Genomic DNA, 17,031 nt, shown 5'->3' with positions numbered 1-17,031 from the left:
CCAGCGCCAGTGGCCATCAGTGGCTGGAAAATCCTGCTGGAAAACCTGGCATGGGCTAAATGGGAGGAGAAGGTGTGCAGGGCAGGCTGTCTGCTGTCCATCTGACCCTGGCATGCTGCTCAATGCAGGCTTCAAACTGAAAGGGAGTGGATTTAGGTAAGATATAAGAAATTCTTTCCTTGGAGGTGGTGAGGTCCTGGCACAGGTTGCCCAGAGAAGCTGTGGATGCCTCATTCCTGGCAGTGTTCAAGACCTGGCTGGGTGGGGCTCTGAGCAATGTGGTCTAGTGGAAGGTGTCCTTGCCCATGGAAGGGGATTAGAATGAGATGATCTCTAAGGCCCTTTGCAACCCAAACTCTTCTGTGATTCCATAATCTCTCCTTCAGGCTGTGCAGGGTGCCAGCAGCCCTATGCTGTGGGAAGTGGGCCACAGTTCCCTCCATGCTTTCCAGAGTCTGCACGCAGGCTCAGCTTTCCCTTCTCACTGCTGGTCTGTGCTAGGGAAAATGCCAGATCTCATCCTCAGGGAGCTGAGAGCAGAGGGGAAAATCCCTGTTTCTACAGCACTCCAAGTAGTAGTCTCAGCATCTTGGACAGAAGACACCCCACACCCCAGTTTCCCCATCTGTAAGAGAAAGATCATGTTCTTGTATTTCCCTGGGGTGGTTAAAATCCACCCCAACCCCACACGCAAACACAGACTTGAAATAACTGACTCAGATAATAAGAAGTACTGTATTAGGACAATGATTGGAAGAGCTCCACCACATCAGAGCTCGCTTTGCTTTCCCCTCGCCCCCAAAGCCAGCAGCCAGCCCAGCCATCACTGCATCCTCACTGAGGGGAACAAGAGTCCTGTGGGCCACACCAAAGGATGGCCCACACTGGTGTTAGCTGGAATCCTGCTCCGGCTGAGCACCCGGGGCTCAGAAGAAACTGTTCTTCTTCAGGCTGAGGGTCTCCACCTCCTTCATGAAGCGCAGGCACAGCTCCTCCTGCCACGGCAAGGCCACGCACTGCACGGCCACGGGCATCCCCACACTGCCACGGAAAGCCTGTGGCACAGAGAGAGGGAGAGGGCTTGGGGACGTCCAGGGGAAGGGATGGGAGAGCTCGTGCTCCTGGAGAGCCTGGCACCACTCACCTTCACCAGGGTCCGGTCCCACCAGTCCTGATAGTATCCCTTGTAGCCCTTCAGCTCCTCCTCGTCCTCATCCGTCACCAGCGTGACAGGGACAACACCAGCAGGGAAGTCCAGGGCGTTGTAGAGCATGGTGTAGCTGACTGCCACTGGGGGAGAGGGGGAGCTTGCAGTGCCAGCCTGCGCAGGGAAAGCCTTCACCCCCCTCTGTGTACGCAGGATTCCAGCTACTGGGGCACTTGTACTGGGAACTCAGGGGCTGAGGGATGGAAGTCGCCCTTTGGCTCCCATTACACCAGGGGTGTGTTCCGGGTGCTCCCCGTGGGCTGGGCCGCAGCTGTCCTGAGAGCTGAGCTCTTCCTACTGCTGGCCAGCACCCTGGGGATGCAAGGGGAGGAGGAAGGCTGCTCATGGATACTGGCACAGTGCCATGGCAAAGGTCCCCTGTTGGTGTCCTACCTGACAGCTTTGCAGGGTAGCCGATGCCGAGAGCCGGGCCCAGCATGGGACACAGCATGACATCCAGATTCAGCTTTTTCCACTGGGCAATGAATTGGTGGCAAAAGTCCTGAGGAGGAAATGTGCTGGTGGTCAGTGGGGTGGATGTACCGTCCCAGGGTGCCAGGGTGTCCAGCTGGGCTCTTGGTCCCTCCCTGGGAGCAGCCAACAGGCTACATCAGGCCTGATCCTGCTAAAACCCAGCAGTGCTTTGCTGCCTGGACAATATTCCTCCCAGCTTACAAAGCACCCTCTCCCTGGTAAACTGGAGGTGGGCAAAGACTGAGTGCACGGGCACATGGTGACTTGGGACATAGGCATGGGTCTTTGGAAAACCAGAAGGGAAATAAAAGCAAGTCTGATGATCTACATTTTTATATGCAGGTGTCAAAAATTCCGGTCTGATTTAGCATCATGAACGTGCCTACGTGTTGTCCTAACCTTTAAATGTGCTGAGAACTTGCACACCCAAGTGAGATCTGTTGAGGAGTGACGTGTTCCCACCTTACATCACCAGGGACCCAATAATCTCCTGACCTTGGTGAGTGCTGAATCTGCCCCTTCCCAAAGAGAAATCAAACAAAAACTATTTAACCCCAAACTGCAATACTTTACCTCGATTTCATGATGAAGACTCCAGACTTCATCCACTGTGCTGTAAAAGGACACAAACCCAATGAAAGGCATCCTTCCCTGTGTATACACCTTCTTTCTGCCTTATGGGGTCCCTACCTCTTGGCATGATGGATGCATTAACCAGTGCTGAAGCAAACACCGTATTTCATTCCTACAGGCTTCATCCTCTTCCTGAGCAAAAGGCTGTGACCCCTGCTCTCATTCTCACCCTCAATTTAGAAACAGTTTTCCAAACCCAGCAGGGTTATGGTGTTGACACAAACTGCTCTCAGTTTGCTCCCACCCTTGCATTTCCTGCTTTGCATTCTCTCAGACACGTGCAGCTGCAGCAGTACCAATAATGTAGCAAACACTGCTGCAAAACAAATCTTCACACATTTGCTCAACCTCAGATTTACTCACTTTTCTTTCATGCTTCTTACGATACTTGAAAATCGAGGCACCTGAGCAGGAGAAAGTAAAAAAAAAAGGAAAATAATTTCTATGAATCCCAGCTCCGTCCTCTGAGACAGCTCAGTGACAAATACAAGCTGTTTACTCAGTGTGCAGGGAGGACTTGCGGATTTTCCCCAAAGAGGGGAGAGAAGGAAGAGAAATAGCATCACTCCAGTTTGGAGATGTGTCTGAGCACAGCCAGGAAGCAATGCCCAGAGACTTCTTTATGAGAAAGCCTTACTGCAATGGGAGACAAGTCATCCACATATAGCTTAACTCTGTCTACACTAGAAAGAAATGGACCTTACGAAAGGTTTGGCAATCCAGGAGAGGAGAGTTTTCAGCCAGTGTGGTGCCTTTGCCAGCCAGAACAGCAGCCCCGTGCCGCCTTTCTCCATCTCCCCTTTGCTGAAAGGGAGAGGGGGGTTTAGCTGAGCAGTGGTAGGGAGCAATCACAGCAGATCAGCTTTTCCCAGGCCAACCCCTCTGAACAGCATATCTAGGTGACAAAAAGAGCTTTGCTCCATTCTGGTGGGCAACACTTGATTCTCACAGCATTTATAGGATATCAGCTCCCAGCCTCCTTCCAAAGCTGGAAACAATCCCAAAGAGAACCAAGGTGCAGCTGAATCGCTTAATGTTAAACCCCTGCCCAGTGCCTACCAGCCACTACCTACATCCACTAGGTCTGCTACCTGTATCCAGATTCCAGCCAGACCCTAGGGAGGATTTTTATAGACAGGCACCAATCCCACCAAACCGTTCCAGGCCATACTTACAATTTCTTGACAAAGGATCTGCCTCCATCTGCAAACATTCCCCTGACACAGTAGTTAAAGACCACGCAGTCCACATTTGTGAGTTCAAAGGGCACCAGCTGGAAGGACAACAGAGGAAGGTATCAGTGGCACAGGCATTGTGTGGGACAAGCCATTGAGGGCTTGAAACAGGCTGAGCTGGGCTGAGGATTTCCTGACAAGCCCACAGGAAAACATCCATCCTTCCCTGAAAACAATGTTTTTCCTTTTAGCAACAACTGCTGAGTCAGAAGACACAGGATGGGCTTGCCCCCCTGTCGAAGCAGCCCCAAGGCCCCTACCGTGTGGCCGGCCTCCTCCAAGAGCTGCTTGGTCTCGCGGACGGCGCGTCTCATGGCTGGGCTGGGCATGGTGAAGAAATCGGTTTCATAGTAGCCAATGCGGAGGGGTTTTGTGCTGGAATACACCTGCAGGGAGAGGGAGAAGCTGGCTGGAAGGGTGCCAGCGGAGCCAGCAGCACACCCACACCACGGGGCGAGTCTGGAGAGCAGCATTTGCCTCGCCCACCCACGGGTCAGGTGTTCTCAGCCTGCAGCTCTCCCCAGAGACCTCTGGCCCCTTGGAGGTCCCCACCTCTTCATTGAAGGGGAGGGGCGGCACTGTGCTGTCCAGGCTGAACATGTCCTCGCTCAGGAGCGCCCGCAGGCACAGCGCCAGGCTCTCCACATCTTTTGCCAGTGGTCCCACTGCTGCAGCCACTGGAAGAGACCACAAGAGAGCATTCAAGGGTACGTTCTGCAAAACCAGGACCTCTTGGCATTGTTTTATCTTAATTTAGTATTGGCAACAGTTCCTCTTTAAGAATTGGGCAGGGGATACCCACAAGTGTCTTCCCACCCACAGGTCCATCGTTATGGACTCAGAGCTGTTATCCATTAACATGCGCCCTGGCATCTCCATTTCATGATTTAAAAAAAAAATAAACAAAAAGCTTTGTCAATCATGACATGAGGACAACATCAGACACTCCCTTTGACTGCTAATCCCACCCCCACAAAGCAGTGACAGACAAGGCCACACCTTGTGGGTAACAGGTTGTGTTGTGGTTTATGCTACACAAACTGCTCCTCTCAGCTCATGCGCATTTTAGTTTCTCAGAATTCACAGTATGGGGGCAGCTCTCTGAAAAAATCCCTGAAAGGGAACCTGCTTCTCTCTAAAGGGTATGGAGAAAGTCCTCCATACCCAGCTGAGGATCCTTCTCACCACTGCCCTGCTGCTGCGGGACAGACATAACTCCTACCTGCCTTCTGCCCAACGACTCCAGCCATTACTCCTCTTTTGCTGTAAAGAAAAGAGACACAAAATACAGCAGCTGAGTAGTTTTCATTGAAGGGAAAGGCTTTAAGCAGTAGCAAGTATCAATTAAAACTGCAGAAGTGAAGGTTGGCAGAAGGAAGAGCCGAGGGGAAGCCCAACAGACACTCAGCCTAGGCCTGACAGATTTAGGCCCTGTCAGTCAGGAACAACCATCCCCTTAGCATGCAATTGGAGAGGCCTCCCCATCTCTGTTCTGGGAACCAGTGCTTCCCTTCATAGATGCCCCAGAAAATGCCCAGGCAGGGATAAACCAGCCCTTCCCAGTTCCTCCCGAGCTTCCCTGGCCCACAGGAGTAGGAGCATCCCAGCACAGTGGCTGGTGGAGTGGGTGTCACCCAGAGACATCGCTGCATTTCTCATAGTACCTGAGTCTGTTCCCAGTGGGTTTGATTGCACAGATCCCACAGAAGGCAGCAGGAAAACGTAGGCTCCCTCCTACATCTGTCCCAATGCCCAAGACGGACCCACCACCTCCTACAAGCGCTCCTTCTCCACCAGAGGAGCCTCCAGGGGTTCTGGTGTAGAGCAGAGGGTTGCACGTCTGACCAAAGATTAAGTTCTTGCAGTCATAGCTGAAGAGAGAGAGAGAGATTGCAATGAGGAATGCAGGTATCTGCTGCTGTGGAGCCTAGTCACTACTAGAAGACCTTGAGAAGGTAATCAGGTAGTTCACTAGTTGTTACACTGACATCATTTACTGTGGTGGTGAAGACCATGAGCCTTTTCCTGGTGGTTCCATGCTCTGGACTCAGTAACAGCTAATTTCAGTGTCATTAAACCTATCCCAGAGAGAACCTCTGGCAGCATAATCCTCCTGGAAAGCCTCCCTGTTGAGGCAGTCTTGCGTGTCACAGGACACCCAAAGCTCAGCCCTCGCTTGAGACCAGGCCAAATGACAACTGCAGAGATATTTACACTGGACTTCCTCAGAAGCTGGGGCAAAATCTGATAATCCCCGGGGCAACCTCTTTGTGTGGCTTTTTTGAACTATGGTCGGTCATTGCCACATCACCTTAAGGAAGGCATTTCATAGGGTTTGGGCAATGGTCACCCACAGAGGAGCGCTGCCAGAGCTCACTTGGCAGGACGCAGGGACACTCTGGCTGTCCAGCAGAGCACACGTGAGCTCACCACATATCAGTGACACCAAGAGTGGTCTTGCCAGATAGAGCAGGAGGTTTGGGGGCAGAATAATTTGAGGCTGTTAGTTTAACTAGCTTCTCCTTCCATGAATATGTGTGTGCACTCTAGAGTTAATAGGATCATCTCTGAGAGGTTAATTTAAAAAAAGATAAAAAGAAAAGTGATTTAAAACCACCCAGCATAGGACAGAAGGGCAACAGTTTCTCTCCTCTCCTCCTCCTCTTCTGCTTCTTTATTTCATGTGGAACTAGAGTTAATTTTCATCCTCAGTGTAAATGTGTTTACTTTTCAATGTGAAACTTATAGACACAAAGAATGGGGACCAGGTGTTGTTATATAAAAAGAAGTGGGAAATGAGAATGAGACCAGATAGAAACCCTCCCTCGAGAAGGGGAAGGGAGCACTGCTGCTATGCTGAGGGAACAGAGCACCCACCTACCTGATGAGGGACTGGGGAACATTGGTTTTAACAAATGGAATTGCCCCCTGTCTCTTGAGCACCTGTACCACCACGCTGTCCTCTGCTGCGGGTTTGTTGAGGTTTTTTATGAACCCCAACGTGGAATCATGACCCTGGGAAAAGAGGACAATGAGGTTTTCAGATGGAGGACTGCAGTTCTCCCTACCTCTGTACTTTTATCTATACATTTAAGCACATACATGCACCTCAAACAACCCACCCATCACACACATGTTGATGGCAAATCTGAACACCCTTTGTTGGCTCACATGGGAGACAGGCTCCCCTGCCCAGGCAGCCCATCCCACATCAGCTAAGACAAAGTCAAGCCATGTGCTGAGGTCAAACCTCCCCCCACCACCAAACTTCAACCCACAGGGATTTCGGAATACAGGCGGAATCGTGCTGGCAGTACCTGGCAGTCGATGGAGTCTTTGATGCTGACTGGCACCCCATAGAGCAGACCTTGCTTCTCCATCAGCTTGGCTTTCCGGAGCTGGGTCTCGCTTTCCTGCAGGAACTCCGTGATGCAGTTGGTTTCTGTGGCGATTTGGAGGGCCTTGGGGAAAGCAGGCAAAGCCCACAGGTGAGTCACAGCCCATGGTGCTGCACAATGACCTCTGTTCTGCCAAGGACACCTGCCTCTTCCCCCTTTTCCACCTCCCCATCTAAGCAGTCGGTATCAGGGCAGCCCTTACTGATACTTTTCAAGCCATTTTCATGCCAAACTCCAAGATTATTTCTGGACACAGGGGGGCCATAGCACCAGCTTGTGCTTGATGAAGGGAGGTACTCAGCTCAGATGAATACCACGCACTATTCTCTTGTTTGAGCTTCTGGGGTGGCACAAATGATAATCCCAAAGAGGGAACCCAGGAAGTGATCAGAACTTTATGGCAAAAGTAGAGAATGAACATGAACACTGACTTTTTGAGGTTTAACAATACATTTGGAGATGGAGGGGTGACAACAGCATTCTGCATCTTCCCTACAGGCATATCTGCCCTAGGGAAGGGGTGGGCTCTCCCAGAAAGGTATGGGCTCTGCAGATGCTGCTTGCTGGTCCTTCTTCCTCCAAACCAAGCTGAAAGCTATGGCAGCCAGGTGCCCAGCTCTCTAACCATTCACAGAAAACCACACAAGGGGCCATCACGTACCAGTGAGCAGCGACAGCTCAGCAGCATTTGAGCCCGGTTTGAACCTTGTGCTAGGCTCCTCCCAAAAAAAGCCAGCCCCACCGTGGGTGAGATGCTGCCCCGCCACCCTTGCTCCTCACCTTGCCCACATAGGCATAGAAGACGTGGTCCGGAGGGAGGGAGCCATCTCGGAGTTTCTTGGAGAGCTCCGGCAACGGCAGAGAGAGGATGGAGACCATGTTCACAGAAGGATGCTATGGGAAAGGTTGAACAGGCAGTGTCACACCTCTAGTTCAGCTGATGGCTTCCTCCTTTCTCCTTGGTGCCCTCTGTAACTCACCCAAAAAATATCTGCCATTTAGTCGCTGAAGGACCACATCCTGCTCTACCTGACACCACTGAGCACAGTGTGAAACCCTCAGGGCCAGTACTAGCCTGGGCTTTCTCAGCCTTTCTTCCTGTTCAGACCAGTCACACCAAGCACCTGCTGAATAAATTAAAGCCTTTCATGCAGCCTTGTTCAGATAGGTCATGGCTAGGCCTGGGGGAACAGCTTAGTGCAATGCTCTTGCTGAATTACAGTGGGAGTTGGTGTCATGGTTATAAACATTGTTCCATCAAGGAATGAAACCAGAACCGGAGCCAGCTCTTCTCGCACCACCATGATATTTGCTCAGGGAAGTGCAATAACCAGGGAGCCCCTTGGCTAGTCATTTTTGGGTCAGCAGAGCTTTCCTCACCACCTACTAAACACCATGAAAAACACATCAAACCCCACGCCTCGAGCTGGACTCTGAACCTGAGCGAGTCGGCCGGGCTGCCTGCCGGGATCTCGGGGCACCACCGCATCCCTGCCTGCAGCCGCGGCTGCACTTTGGCCTCTGCTGATAACACATCGCCTGTCGCCTCTTCCTGCTGCCTCCTCAACCAGCCTGAGCCTTCCTCCCCGGCGACGGGGCCGGGAAGCTTTCAGACAGGGATTTTCCCCTCCTCGCTGCCTGGGACTGTTACCGAGATAACGGGTCGTCTCCCGCTGCCCCAGACAGCGTTTCCTCCCCATCCCTGCGATCGCCGCGATGCTCAGGTGTACGCGCACACACTGACGTAGGGAAAATAAATAATGACACTAAATCCCCGCGGGTCCATATAAGGAGCCGGGAGAGCACCTGACAGCCGGGCGAGCAGCTGCTCCTCGCAGGGAGGGCGGCACAGGGTACGCGACGGGGAGGGGGCCCAGGGGAGGAGCTGCCGCCGCGGGGATGGAGCAGGGGCCGCGGCTGCCGGCACTCACTCACCTGCTCCCGAAAACGCCGCGCCGCCGCCTCCATCCGCACCAGGCTGCGCTCCTGCCGCTCCTGCGCCTCCGCCACCTTCCTCCAGAGCGCCCGGCGCCGCCGCCATCGCAGCAGCAGCAGCAGCAGGGCCGAGCCGCCGAGCAGGGCGGGCAGCGGCACCCGCATGGCCGGGCTGCGGCAGCGGCACCCCGAGCCCCGGCACCCCGAGCCCCCGCACCCCGCTCGGCCCCGCCCGGCTCGGCACGGGCACCCGCCCGCCGCCCGCGCGGAGAGCGAGGCAAAACCTGGGCGGGATTCCGAGCCGGACAGGGATTTAACCGGTTTGCTGCCGTGCGAGCGCCGCGCGGGCAGGGAGAGGGAGGTCCGGGAGCAGGAAAAGCTGCTGGATGACAGCTCGCCCCTCCCTGTGCTGGGTGGTCTCTATCTGATAAGGTTTATTTGGTTTTGCCGTTCGCCGAGGGAGGGTTCGATCTCCCCGTAATTTTTCAGCCCCTCTGGGAACAGTCTTGGCTTGGAGGATCGAGGCAGCACGGGAGGGGAGTCCCAAAGGTACCCGACTCTTGTGCATTTCCTGGAGCCAAGCGGCTGTGTGGGAAAAAGAAACAATGAATGTCGCAGGCTGTGCCCAGCGGAGTTCACTTGTCACTGGCAGAGCATGGGTGTGCCTGTGCTTTGCAAAGTGCCGCGGCTCCTAACAGCGATGTCTGGCATCCCTGCTCTGCGGCCTTGCACTCCGTTTTGAGGGAAACGCCAAAATAATTTCTTCATCACCAGCCCCACAAGGGGTCTGTCCTTAAAAAAAAACCCTCCACGACTTCCAAAAGTTTGTCAGAAAATATTTCAAGCTATCCATTTTAGATACTGCCCATAGGATTGTGAAAAACCTGTTGGGAAGGATCTGGGATGTTTTCTCACTTCCCAGCAGGATGTGCTGTTCCTAAGCCACCCCAGGGCAGATGCTGAGCTAGAAAATGTGGTGGAGCTAGATGCACCCAGACTCGATTTTCCTGGCGTTACTTCTCAGGCCACTGGCTTTATTTATTTCAGTCTTCACCATCTGAGGGCTACTCTGGCAGCACCCTCGGAGGGAGCTGCTGTGCTGTGCATCCACAATGTCCTGGGGTGTGCTGGATGCACTCCATGTCCTGGGGCTCTTCGCTGAAGGGTGTTGAAGCCTCAAAAATACTCAGCCCTGCATGAACTCGATGGCCTTCTTGCTCTGAGGATATGCAGCTGCCTGTTGTCTGCGTCAAGGAAATCACATGCAAGAACAGCAGTTTTCCCAGCAGTTTTTTTTCGTTTACTTCTTTTTTCCCTTCCCTCTCCCTGCCCTTTTTCAGGCTGTAGGGCTCACAGAGTTATACAAGGTTGCAAACTCCCAAGGGCACTGCTGTCTATTCAAAAGAGAGGAGTGAGTTGGCAGGAGTGCCCTTCCCATGAGTCAGGAGGATGTAATAAGCTCCAGGCTGGCAAGAGCATACACTGTGATCCCTATCTCCCCTTTCCTCCTTTCTCACCCTGTAGACTCCAGGCTCCTGCACTCATCTCACCCCATAGCAGCACAATGCCAAGATGGGGCTGTTCCCTTGCAGGCTGTAAAACCTTGTGCACTGAGGTCTTTCAACATGAGAACAAGAAAGGTGGTGAACTTTGGAGAGACAGAAGTAAAATTAGTTCTTGTGGAAGACAAAATTACTTCTCCAGCCTTCTTCCCCCTAATTTAAATCCTGCTCAAAATCTCTCATGCAGGAACATTTTTTTCAACTTCTGCAGTTCAGTTTGTGAAAGGGAAGAAAACATAGTAGAAGAATTATGCCTGGAGCACCTGTGCCTCCAGGAGCTGCTGCCGGAGACTCTCCTTCTCCCCTTTCCCGGGGAAGTGTGTGGGGGTGAATAGGTGGGGTTGAAACATCAAGCAGGACAGTGGTAAGGCTTGGGTCTCTGCTGGGGCCAGCCAGCTCCAGGAGGTTAACTCAGGGTGTGGGAAATCCCAAAACGCAGCAGGTCTGTGCTGTGGCCCAGCTGCCAGCAGAGATGGGCCAGCAGATGGCACTGGACGTGGAGCGCCAGCGTACGCAGGAGGTGGCTGGGGATGCCCTGTCCGGGTGGATGTGCCTGGGCCTGGCTAACAGAGGTAAAATGGGTCTGGTCTTGTTCCCCATGGGCTGGGGTGGCGGCCAGCTGCTGGCTTGTGGGGCAAGTGATGCCCTGATGTCCTTTTGGGACACTGGTGTGTTCTTGTCAGATGAGCAAGTGCATTTTTCTGCTATTACATCCGTAGGGCCGCCCATATGCTACTGCAAATGGGGCTTGAATCTTGGAGTGCTGGAATTGAGGATTGATCCTACCCCTGCTCCTCCTCCACTGCCTGGCAGGGCTGGAGCCTGTGGCTAAGGGAGGATGAAAGGATCTCCTGGATCTCTGATGGCTTCTTTCCCCATTGCTCATACCCATCCCTGTGTCCACAGAGCTGTGACTGGGTGGGTGCCACCACAACCCAGAGATGCTGCAACCCTGCAGTTACCGAAGGAGGGGCACAGAGTTGTCATGTTCTTCTATCTGTGACAGATCACTCACGGTCAGCCAGACTGGCTGGGGCTGAAGGGCCAGCTAGTTCCTGTTCACCTGACACCAGAGCAGTGCCAAGAGCACGGCAAATATGCAGCGGTATTTTCTTTGGTGTTGTTTCCTGGCATCCGGAATGCTGTGACTCCTCAAGCCAGAGGTTAGGTTGGAGTGACTAATAGCTGTGTGCTCACACAGATATTTCTTGTGTGAAGCAATCCGATTCTGGCACTCCCAGCATCCATGCCTTATCCGTGTGCTGTAGGGAAGCAGCATCTCCTGTTGGTCTCCCACAGCTGATTTCATTTACTCTTCCAAGGAGGAAAAGAGATTGTTCACTATTCACTGAGGAATTTTACACTTCTGTTCTTCCATTTCACCTCACTGCTTTTAGACTGTTTCCCAGAGATTAAACACCTGCTCCTGCCACCAACTGCCAGTCACCTGCTTCCTGGGATCTGGCTCTCTTGAAGAAGGTTCAAGCTACATTTACAACTGCCAGCAGGCCTTCTTGCTTTGTTTCTCCTCTCCTTGTAGGTTCTTGACTCTCAAGTGGAGTTAGTCAATGGTCTGCAAGAAGGTGAAGCAACTCCTCTCAGAGCTGCAGTTAAACCCCTTCAAGAAGGTTCAGCAGCTTGGGCAAGAGGCAGTGCCACGTGGGAGTGATTTCTTTTGTCCCTGCAAGAAAACTGCATGTTTCAACCAAGTTGCTCACTCAGTGATGCTTTTGTTGTTCACTTTGTAGCCACTTCTGCCTTGGAAAGGTGCTTGTGCTCCTCACTGCCTGTGCCCCAGAGCTCTGTCAGTGCGAGGGCTGGTTGATCCCAAATCTGCTTCAAGCCGGAGTATGTGAGTTCCCATAATCAGTTTGAACACATGGTTTGTGCCAGCTTTGTGGACTCTGTTCTGAAGCAGATTAAGAAGTGCTCACGTGTTTTCTCCACAAGCAGAGTGGAGGAGGAGCTGCCCTGGGAGAGGACCATGACTTGCACATGTGGCTTGCACTTGCACCAAGTCTCTTGCTCTTTGTGTATGTAGCAGCTGTGGCACGGTGAAGGAAAAGCTGAAGACATCATAGCAGAGGGGTCCCTAAGATGGAAGGGACCCTTTGGGAGATCCCTGAGATTGCTGAAGACACCTTAAGCAACAGCCTCTGAAAAGCTCCTTTGTATATAAATGAGGGAGTGGGGACTTATTTCTAGCAGTGTTTGTGTTAAAGCGGTCTGAGTCCAAACAGCTTTGCATTAAAAAATAAATAAGGAAAAAAAAAAAGAAAGAATTTTTAAGTGAGTAAAATTACTCCTGTAGTTGTTTTACACAGCTCAATGAAGATAATTTTATTGGCAATTGTGAGTGATTACAGTATTATCTGCCATCAAAAAAGTTTTTTTTTTTGAATGCTAAGGGAATTAATGATACATAAAACTGTGCTTAGATTGAGTGCATTCATCAGCAGAAATGCCTCGTGCTGGCACTGCTGCACTGTAATTACTCTGTCTGCTCAGAGGAGGAGAGCAGGAGGTGGGGGTGCTGTGTGTACTGCCACAGATTTACATACACTTACACACCGAGCAGCTCGGCTGGGGCGGGGAGCAGAGCCAGGGCAGCAAAGCTGGTGAGCAGGGGGACAAGTTTCACCCGTACTTTTTCTTTATTGTGCATTACAGAGTGAAGAATGGGGGTAATCTCTGCTTAAAACTTTATAGGGTGAAGCCAGTATGGAGAAGATGGCTAAATGCTCCTCAGAATATCAAAGGATGAGTCCAGTCTTTGTAGGATGCTTCCTTATGGTGTGATGAATTGATAAAACCAATCCTGGGGTGACAGGCACTCATTGCCCAGCCCTGGGAGACTGATGGTCACGGTGGGAATGGCAGAGGTGTTGTCCCCAGGGGACATCTGCTCATGCCATGTGCTTTGGGAGAGCCCATTGTACTGCCTTTCCGTGGGGCTGGGAGCATGGGCACCTCTCAGCATGGATGGGGTGAGGAAATGCAGAAGAAATGCTCCCCAGCTTGCTTCACACCCTGTGGCCCTTCAAGGGAGACACAATACTGGGGGAAGGTTTACAGGCTGGGGCATTGCAGGAGGGGCTGTTGCAGGGATTGTGGGCAGTGTGTGCAGAGCAGCAGGATGCTTTCCATGATACAAAGACTTTGGAAGGGCTTTTAAGGGAAGTGTGATGGGTTGCAGCCCCTTTATGGAGCCTGTGGGCTCCCTGCAGTGATGGACCCACGCTCTGCTCAAGCGGGGAACGTAAAACCTTCCGTGATCTCCATCTCCTTGTGCACAGCTGCCTTCTGAGCTGAACCTTGAGCTAAGTGAATAAAGAGCAAAGAGCGTTTCCAGTGCAAGGGGAACACCAGGGATCATTCCTTGCTGCACCGAGGGCACATCGCTGCTGGATGTGTTTGGCCTTTCGGATGTAGCCACCAGAGAGCAGGATTGAGCTGCTGGCCTGGCAGGAATCTCCGGCTCGGCGACTTCAGCGTCCTAAACCCTGTGTTATACGCTCTGAACTTGTAGTATTGTACGAAGCAAAAAGCCCTTTTTGGGCTCTTTGGGTGGTGAGACACCCGGAGCTTTTGTGGGGAGCAGCGCTTTGATGTCAGGTGGTTTTAAGTGCTCTTATAAAGTGCTGGGAGTTCTGCTGTTGATCCATCGGGGCCAGGTTGTTTTTGCTAAGGAGAACTTCCCTGCAGAACTTGATCCTGCAAATTGTTGGCTCTGCTGCTGCCACGATTTGTTGTGGCCAGGACTGTGCCTCAAGTCTGGCAGGCTGCCTGCCCTTTCGAGGACAACCACGGAAGTGTTTGGGTTGGAAAGCACCTCTGGTGTCCCTGACTCCAAGCCTTAACCCAGCCCTGCCAAGTACACCACTAAACCACGTCCCTAAGTGCCACATCTACACATTTCCTAAGTATCTCCAGGTTTTGTGACACAGCCACTTCCCTGGACAGCTTGTTCCAGCGCTTGACATTGGAATGAATTGAATGAGTAAGGGCATCTCCACCCTCCCTGAGTGCACATTGCAGAGAAGGGGAAACACTTGGTATTCTTTGTGTTTGAAGCCCCATGGCCCAAGTTTTGAGGCTAACAAGGGCTGCCCCAAGTTTAAACCTGACAGAGTTCCCCAAAAGCGATGTCAATCCACAGTGTGGAGTCAGGATTCAAGTGGGGTCCTGAGTCATAGCGGGGTCCTGAGTCATAGCAGGGTCCTGAGCCCTTGTGCAACTCTGAATGTGACTGGGCTGAATCCAAACCTCCTTGGCCACTGGCATTTTGGGTTTCCCTTGCCTGGCAGTAAAAGTATACACACATTGAGGTTTCCTTCTTTCCCCTTCCTTTTCCTCTTCCTTTATCCTCTTCTTCGTCCTTTTTATCTTCCTCTTCCTTTTCCCTTTTCCCTTTCCTTTTCTCTTTCCTTTTGCCTCTTCCTCTCCCTCTCCCTTTCGCTCTCTTTCGTTTTCGAGATCCCTACTCTCTGAACAGGCCAGGAGAGGGAGACAGCCAGCCAGTTACAGCACAGCTCAGATTTCCAGCTCTCTGTCCTGGGATGGAAGCTAACACACTTTAAATATACACACTGATTTTCCCAGGGGGAAGGTTTGATCTGTGCAGGACCCCCCCAGCTGGCCTGCAATTTACATTTACACAAGCAAGGTGGGCATTGGGCAGGAGGGGAAACTGAGGCACAGGGCAGGACCGTGTCTGGAGGGATGTGATTAGTGGCTTCCTTGGTGATGACCTCCTGGGCCCTACTGCAGGTTGGGATTGCTCTGTGTTGATCAGTGCAAACATCCCTGTGCTCTAGGTGGGTCCTCAGGCAGTCTGTGGAGGTCCATTTGAGCATCACCACAGGTGTCACCTCCACAGGGACACACAGTGCACAACGGGGGTGCACCCCCAGCCCCGTCCATGCCGAGTGTTTCTGCAGGGTCTGTACAGCCCTGGTTCAGACCCCCTGATGGAGCAGTGGTGGGGACCCCTGCCCATGCCAAGCTGGTTTTGGTGAGTTCACCCCATCACCGTGGAGGCTCGAGGGGCAGAGATGTGCATGTGCCGTGGGGAGGCCCTTGGTGACTCCTGCCATGCCATCTTCCTGGAGCCATTGGAAAGCCACAAAGCAGCATGGCCCGTGCTCACAGCAAGCACCTCAATGGACTGATCAGCCCCTCCCATTGCCTGTATCTTCCCTTTCCCTCTCATCCCTCCTGAGCCGGCACCACCAAAGGACTGGTGAGATCACCCCGTGCTGAAAATAAATAAATAAATAAATAAATAACCAAATAAAAATGCTGACGTGGAGAAGTCAATCAGCTTTGTGTGGCCTTGTAATATCTCATTTTATCCGTGCCACGCTTTATTAAATTCTCATAAACCTGTCAATGAGGACAGATACCATTTCAGTTTACCCCATTAGTTCTACACAATGACATCGGGGGAGAGAAAGACGAGGAGGTGGCGGGGAGGCACTCGGCGTGGAGAAAAGAGGAATGAATTTAAAAAGAAAAAAAAGAGAAACCCAGAGCCAAAACTTGGCTTCGTGACAATAATGTAATAACGTCGGTGCTCAGGGAAAGTAATTGAATTAAGTGGCTTTTGTTAATGGTTTTAAGATTTAGAAATGTAAATAATAGGTAGGACTCTTTAGTGGGACTCTAGGTAACTGCATCCCTGAGAATAAGAAATGCTTTGCTGTTAAATGTGATGTCAGATAGTTTTGTTACTCCTCCGGTTTCATGCCTGCAAAGCATATTTTGCAGTTTTAAAGCCGGGTGTGTTTATCATCTTTCCTTTCTAACTTCAGACGGAGCTTAATTCAGGAGTATTTGCATGAACCCTTCTTAGCCAGTCCCTATCAGTTATTTGCACCACCAGGAATAAAGTATTATTTCTCCCGAGCTGCTTTGGAGAACTTCCTGACTGCAGGGTTACTGTGCTCTGAAGCCTCCTGTCTATTTACATGTTCATTAAAGGCAGCAGCAGCGCTGCTCTCTGCGGCAGGGCCGGACTCAGCTCCTGGAGTAAGAGCTGGCAGCAGTGATGTTACACCAGGCTTAGGCCAGTGGGGATGGAGAATCCAGCCGACAGGTAGGATGAGCCGGGTGATTTAGAAATGACTTTCATGGGAACTCGTTCTGCTTAAAATATTATTGGATTTTCATTTAGGAACCTATCAAAGTGCAAGAATAAAGTCTGAGCTGCCTAACCCATATAGGTCTAAACAAACAGGCCTCCCTTCTGCTCTGGGATCTGTCGGCTTGTGGATTGGGAAAGGTCCTTCAGTAAGGCGTGGGCTGAGTCTCAGGGAAACCCACTGTGCCAGGCAGAATAGGGGGCTTTGCATTTATTTAGGCTGAAAATCTTCCCCTTTGCAGGATGAAGGCTCTCCCTGGTCTGTGCCACAAGGATGCTCCATCCCCGCTTGTCCCCTTAGCTCTGGCTGCAGCTCTGTGGGCAGTAGCAGCACAGGGTGGTGAAAGTTCTCCCATGGCTTTTGCTCCAGTCCCACAGCAAGTGGGCAGCTCAGCATGCACCAGATCACTCTGTCACGTCCTTTGGGGACTTCCCTTCTGGCTTC

General features: G+C 52.0%; 1 protein-coding gene across 1 annotated transcript; it reads right to left on the bottom strand.

Moving 5' to 3' along the window:
* Positions 1 to 716: 716 nt before the first annotated feature.
* LOC104695228 (fatty-acid amide hydrolase 1-like) lies at positions 717 to 9,232 on the bottom strand. Its single transcript, XM_039556366.1, has 15 exons — positions 8,883 to 9,232; positions 7,728 to 7,841; positions 6,867 to 7,010; positions 6,431 to 6,564; positions 5,214 to 5,420; positions 4,772 to 4,812; positions 4,102 to 4,226; positions 3,810 to 3,935; positions 3,490 to 3,587; positions 3,019 to 3,118; positions 2,678 to 2,718; positions 2,255 to 2,294; positions 1,601 to 1,709; positions 1,145 to 1,290; positions 717 to 1,055 (listed from the first exon to the last, which is right to left on the bottom strand). The coding sequence occupies exons 1-15, from the start codon at positions 9,045 to 9,047 to the stop codon at positions 927 to 929; spliced, it is 1,719 nt and encodes a 572-aa protein (XP_039412300.1). The 5' UTR covers positions 9,048 to 9,232; the 3' UTR covers positions 717 to 926.
* Between the last annotated feature and the right edge of the window lie 7,799 nt (positions 9,233 to 17,031).

Source organism: Corvus cornix, chromosome 8 (assembly GCF_000738735.6).
Source record: "Corvus cornix cornix isolate S_Up_H32 chromosome 8, ASM73873v5, whole genome shotgun sequence".
Lineage (NCBI taxonomy): Eukaryota > Metazoa > Chordata > Aves > Passeriformes > Corvidae > Corvus > Corvus cornix.
This window is presented reverse-complemented; position numbering and strand designations above follow the sequence as displayed.

Bases quoted from the DNA above. Each gene is read 5' to 3' on its own strand.
- LOC104695228 (XM_039556366.1), bottom strand. From the start codon at position 9,047: ATGCGGGTGCCGCTGCCCGCCCTGCTCGGCGGCTCGGCCCTGCTGCTG. The intron at 6,565-6,866 runs GTACTGCCAGCA...CTCTTTTCCCAG, and splicing joins AAGACTCCATCGACTGCCAG to GGTCATGATTCCACGTTGGG. The intron at 4,227-4,771 runs GTAGGAGTTATG...GGTCTCTTCCAG, and splicing joins AGTCGTTGGGCAGAAGGCAG to TGGCTGCAGCAGTGGGACCA.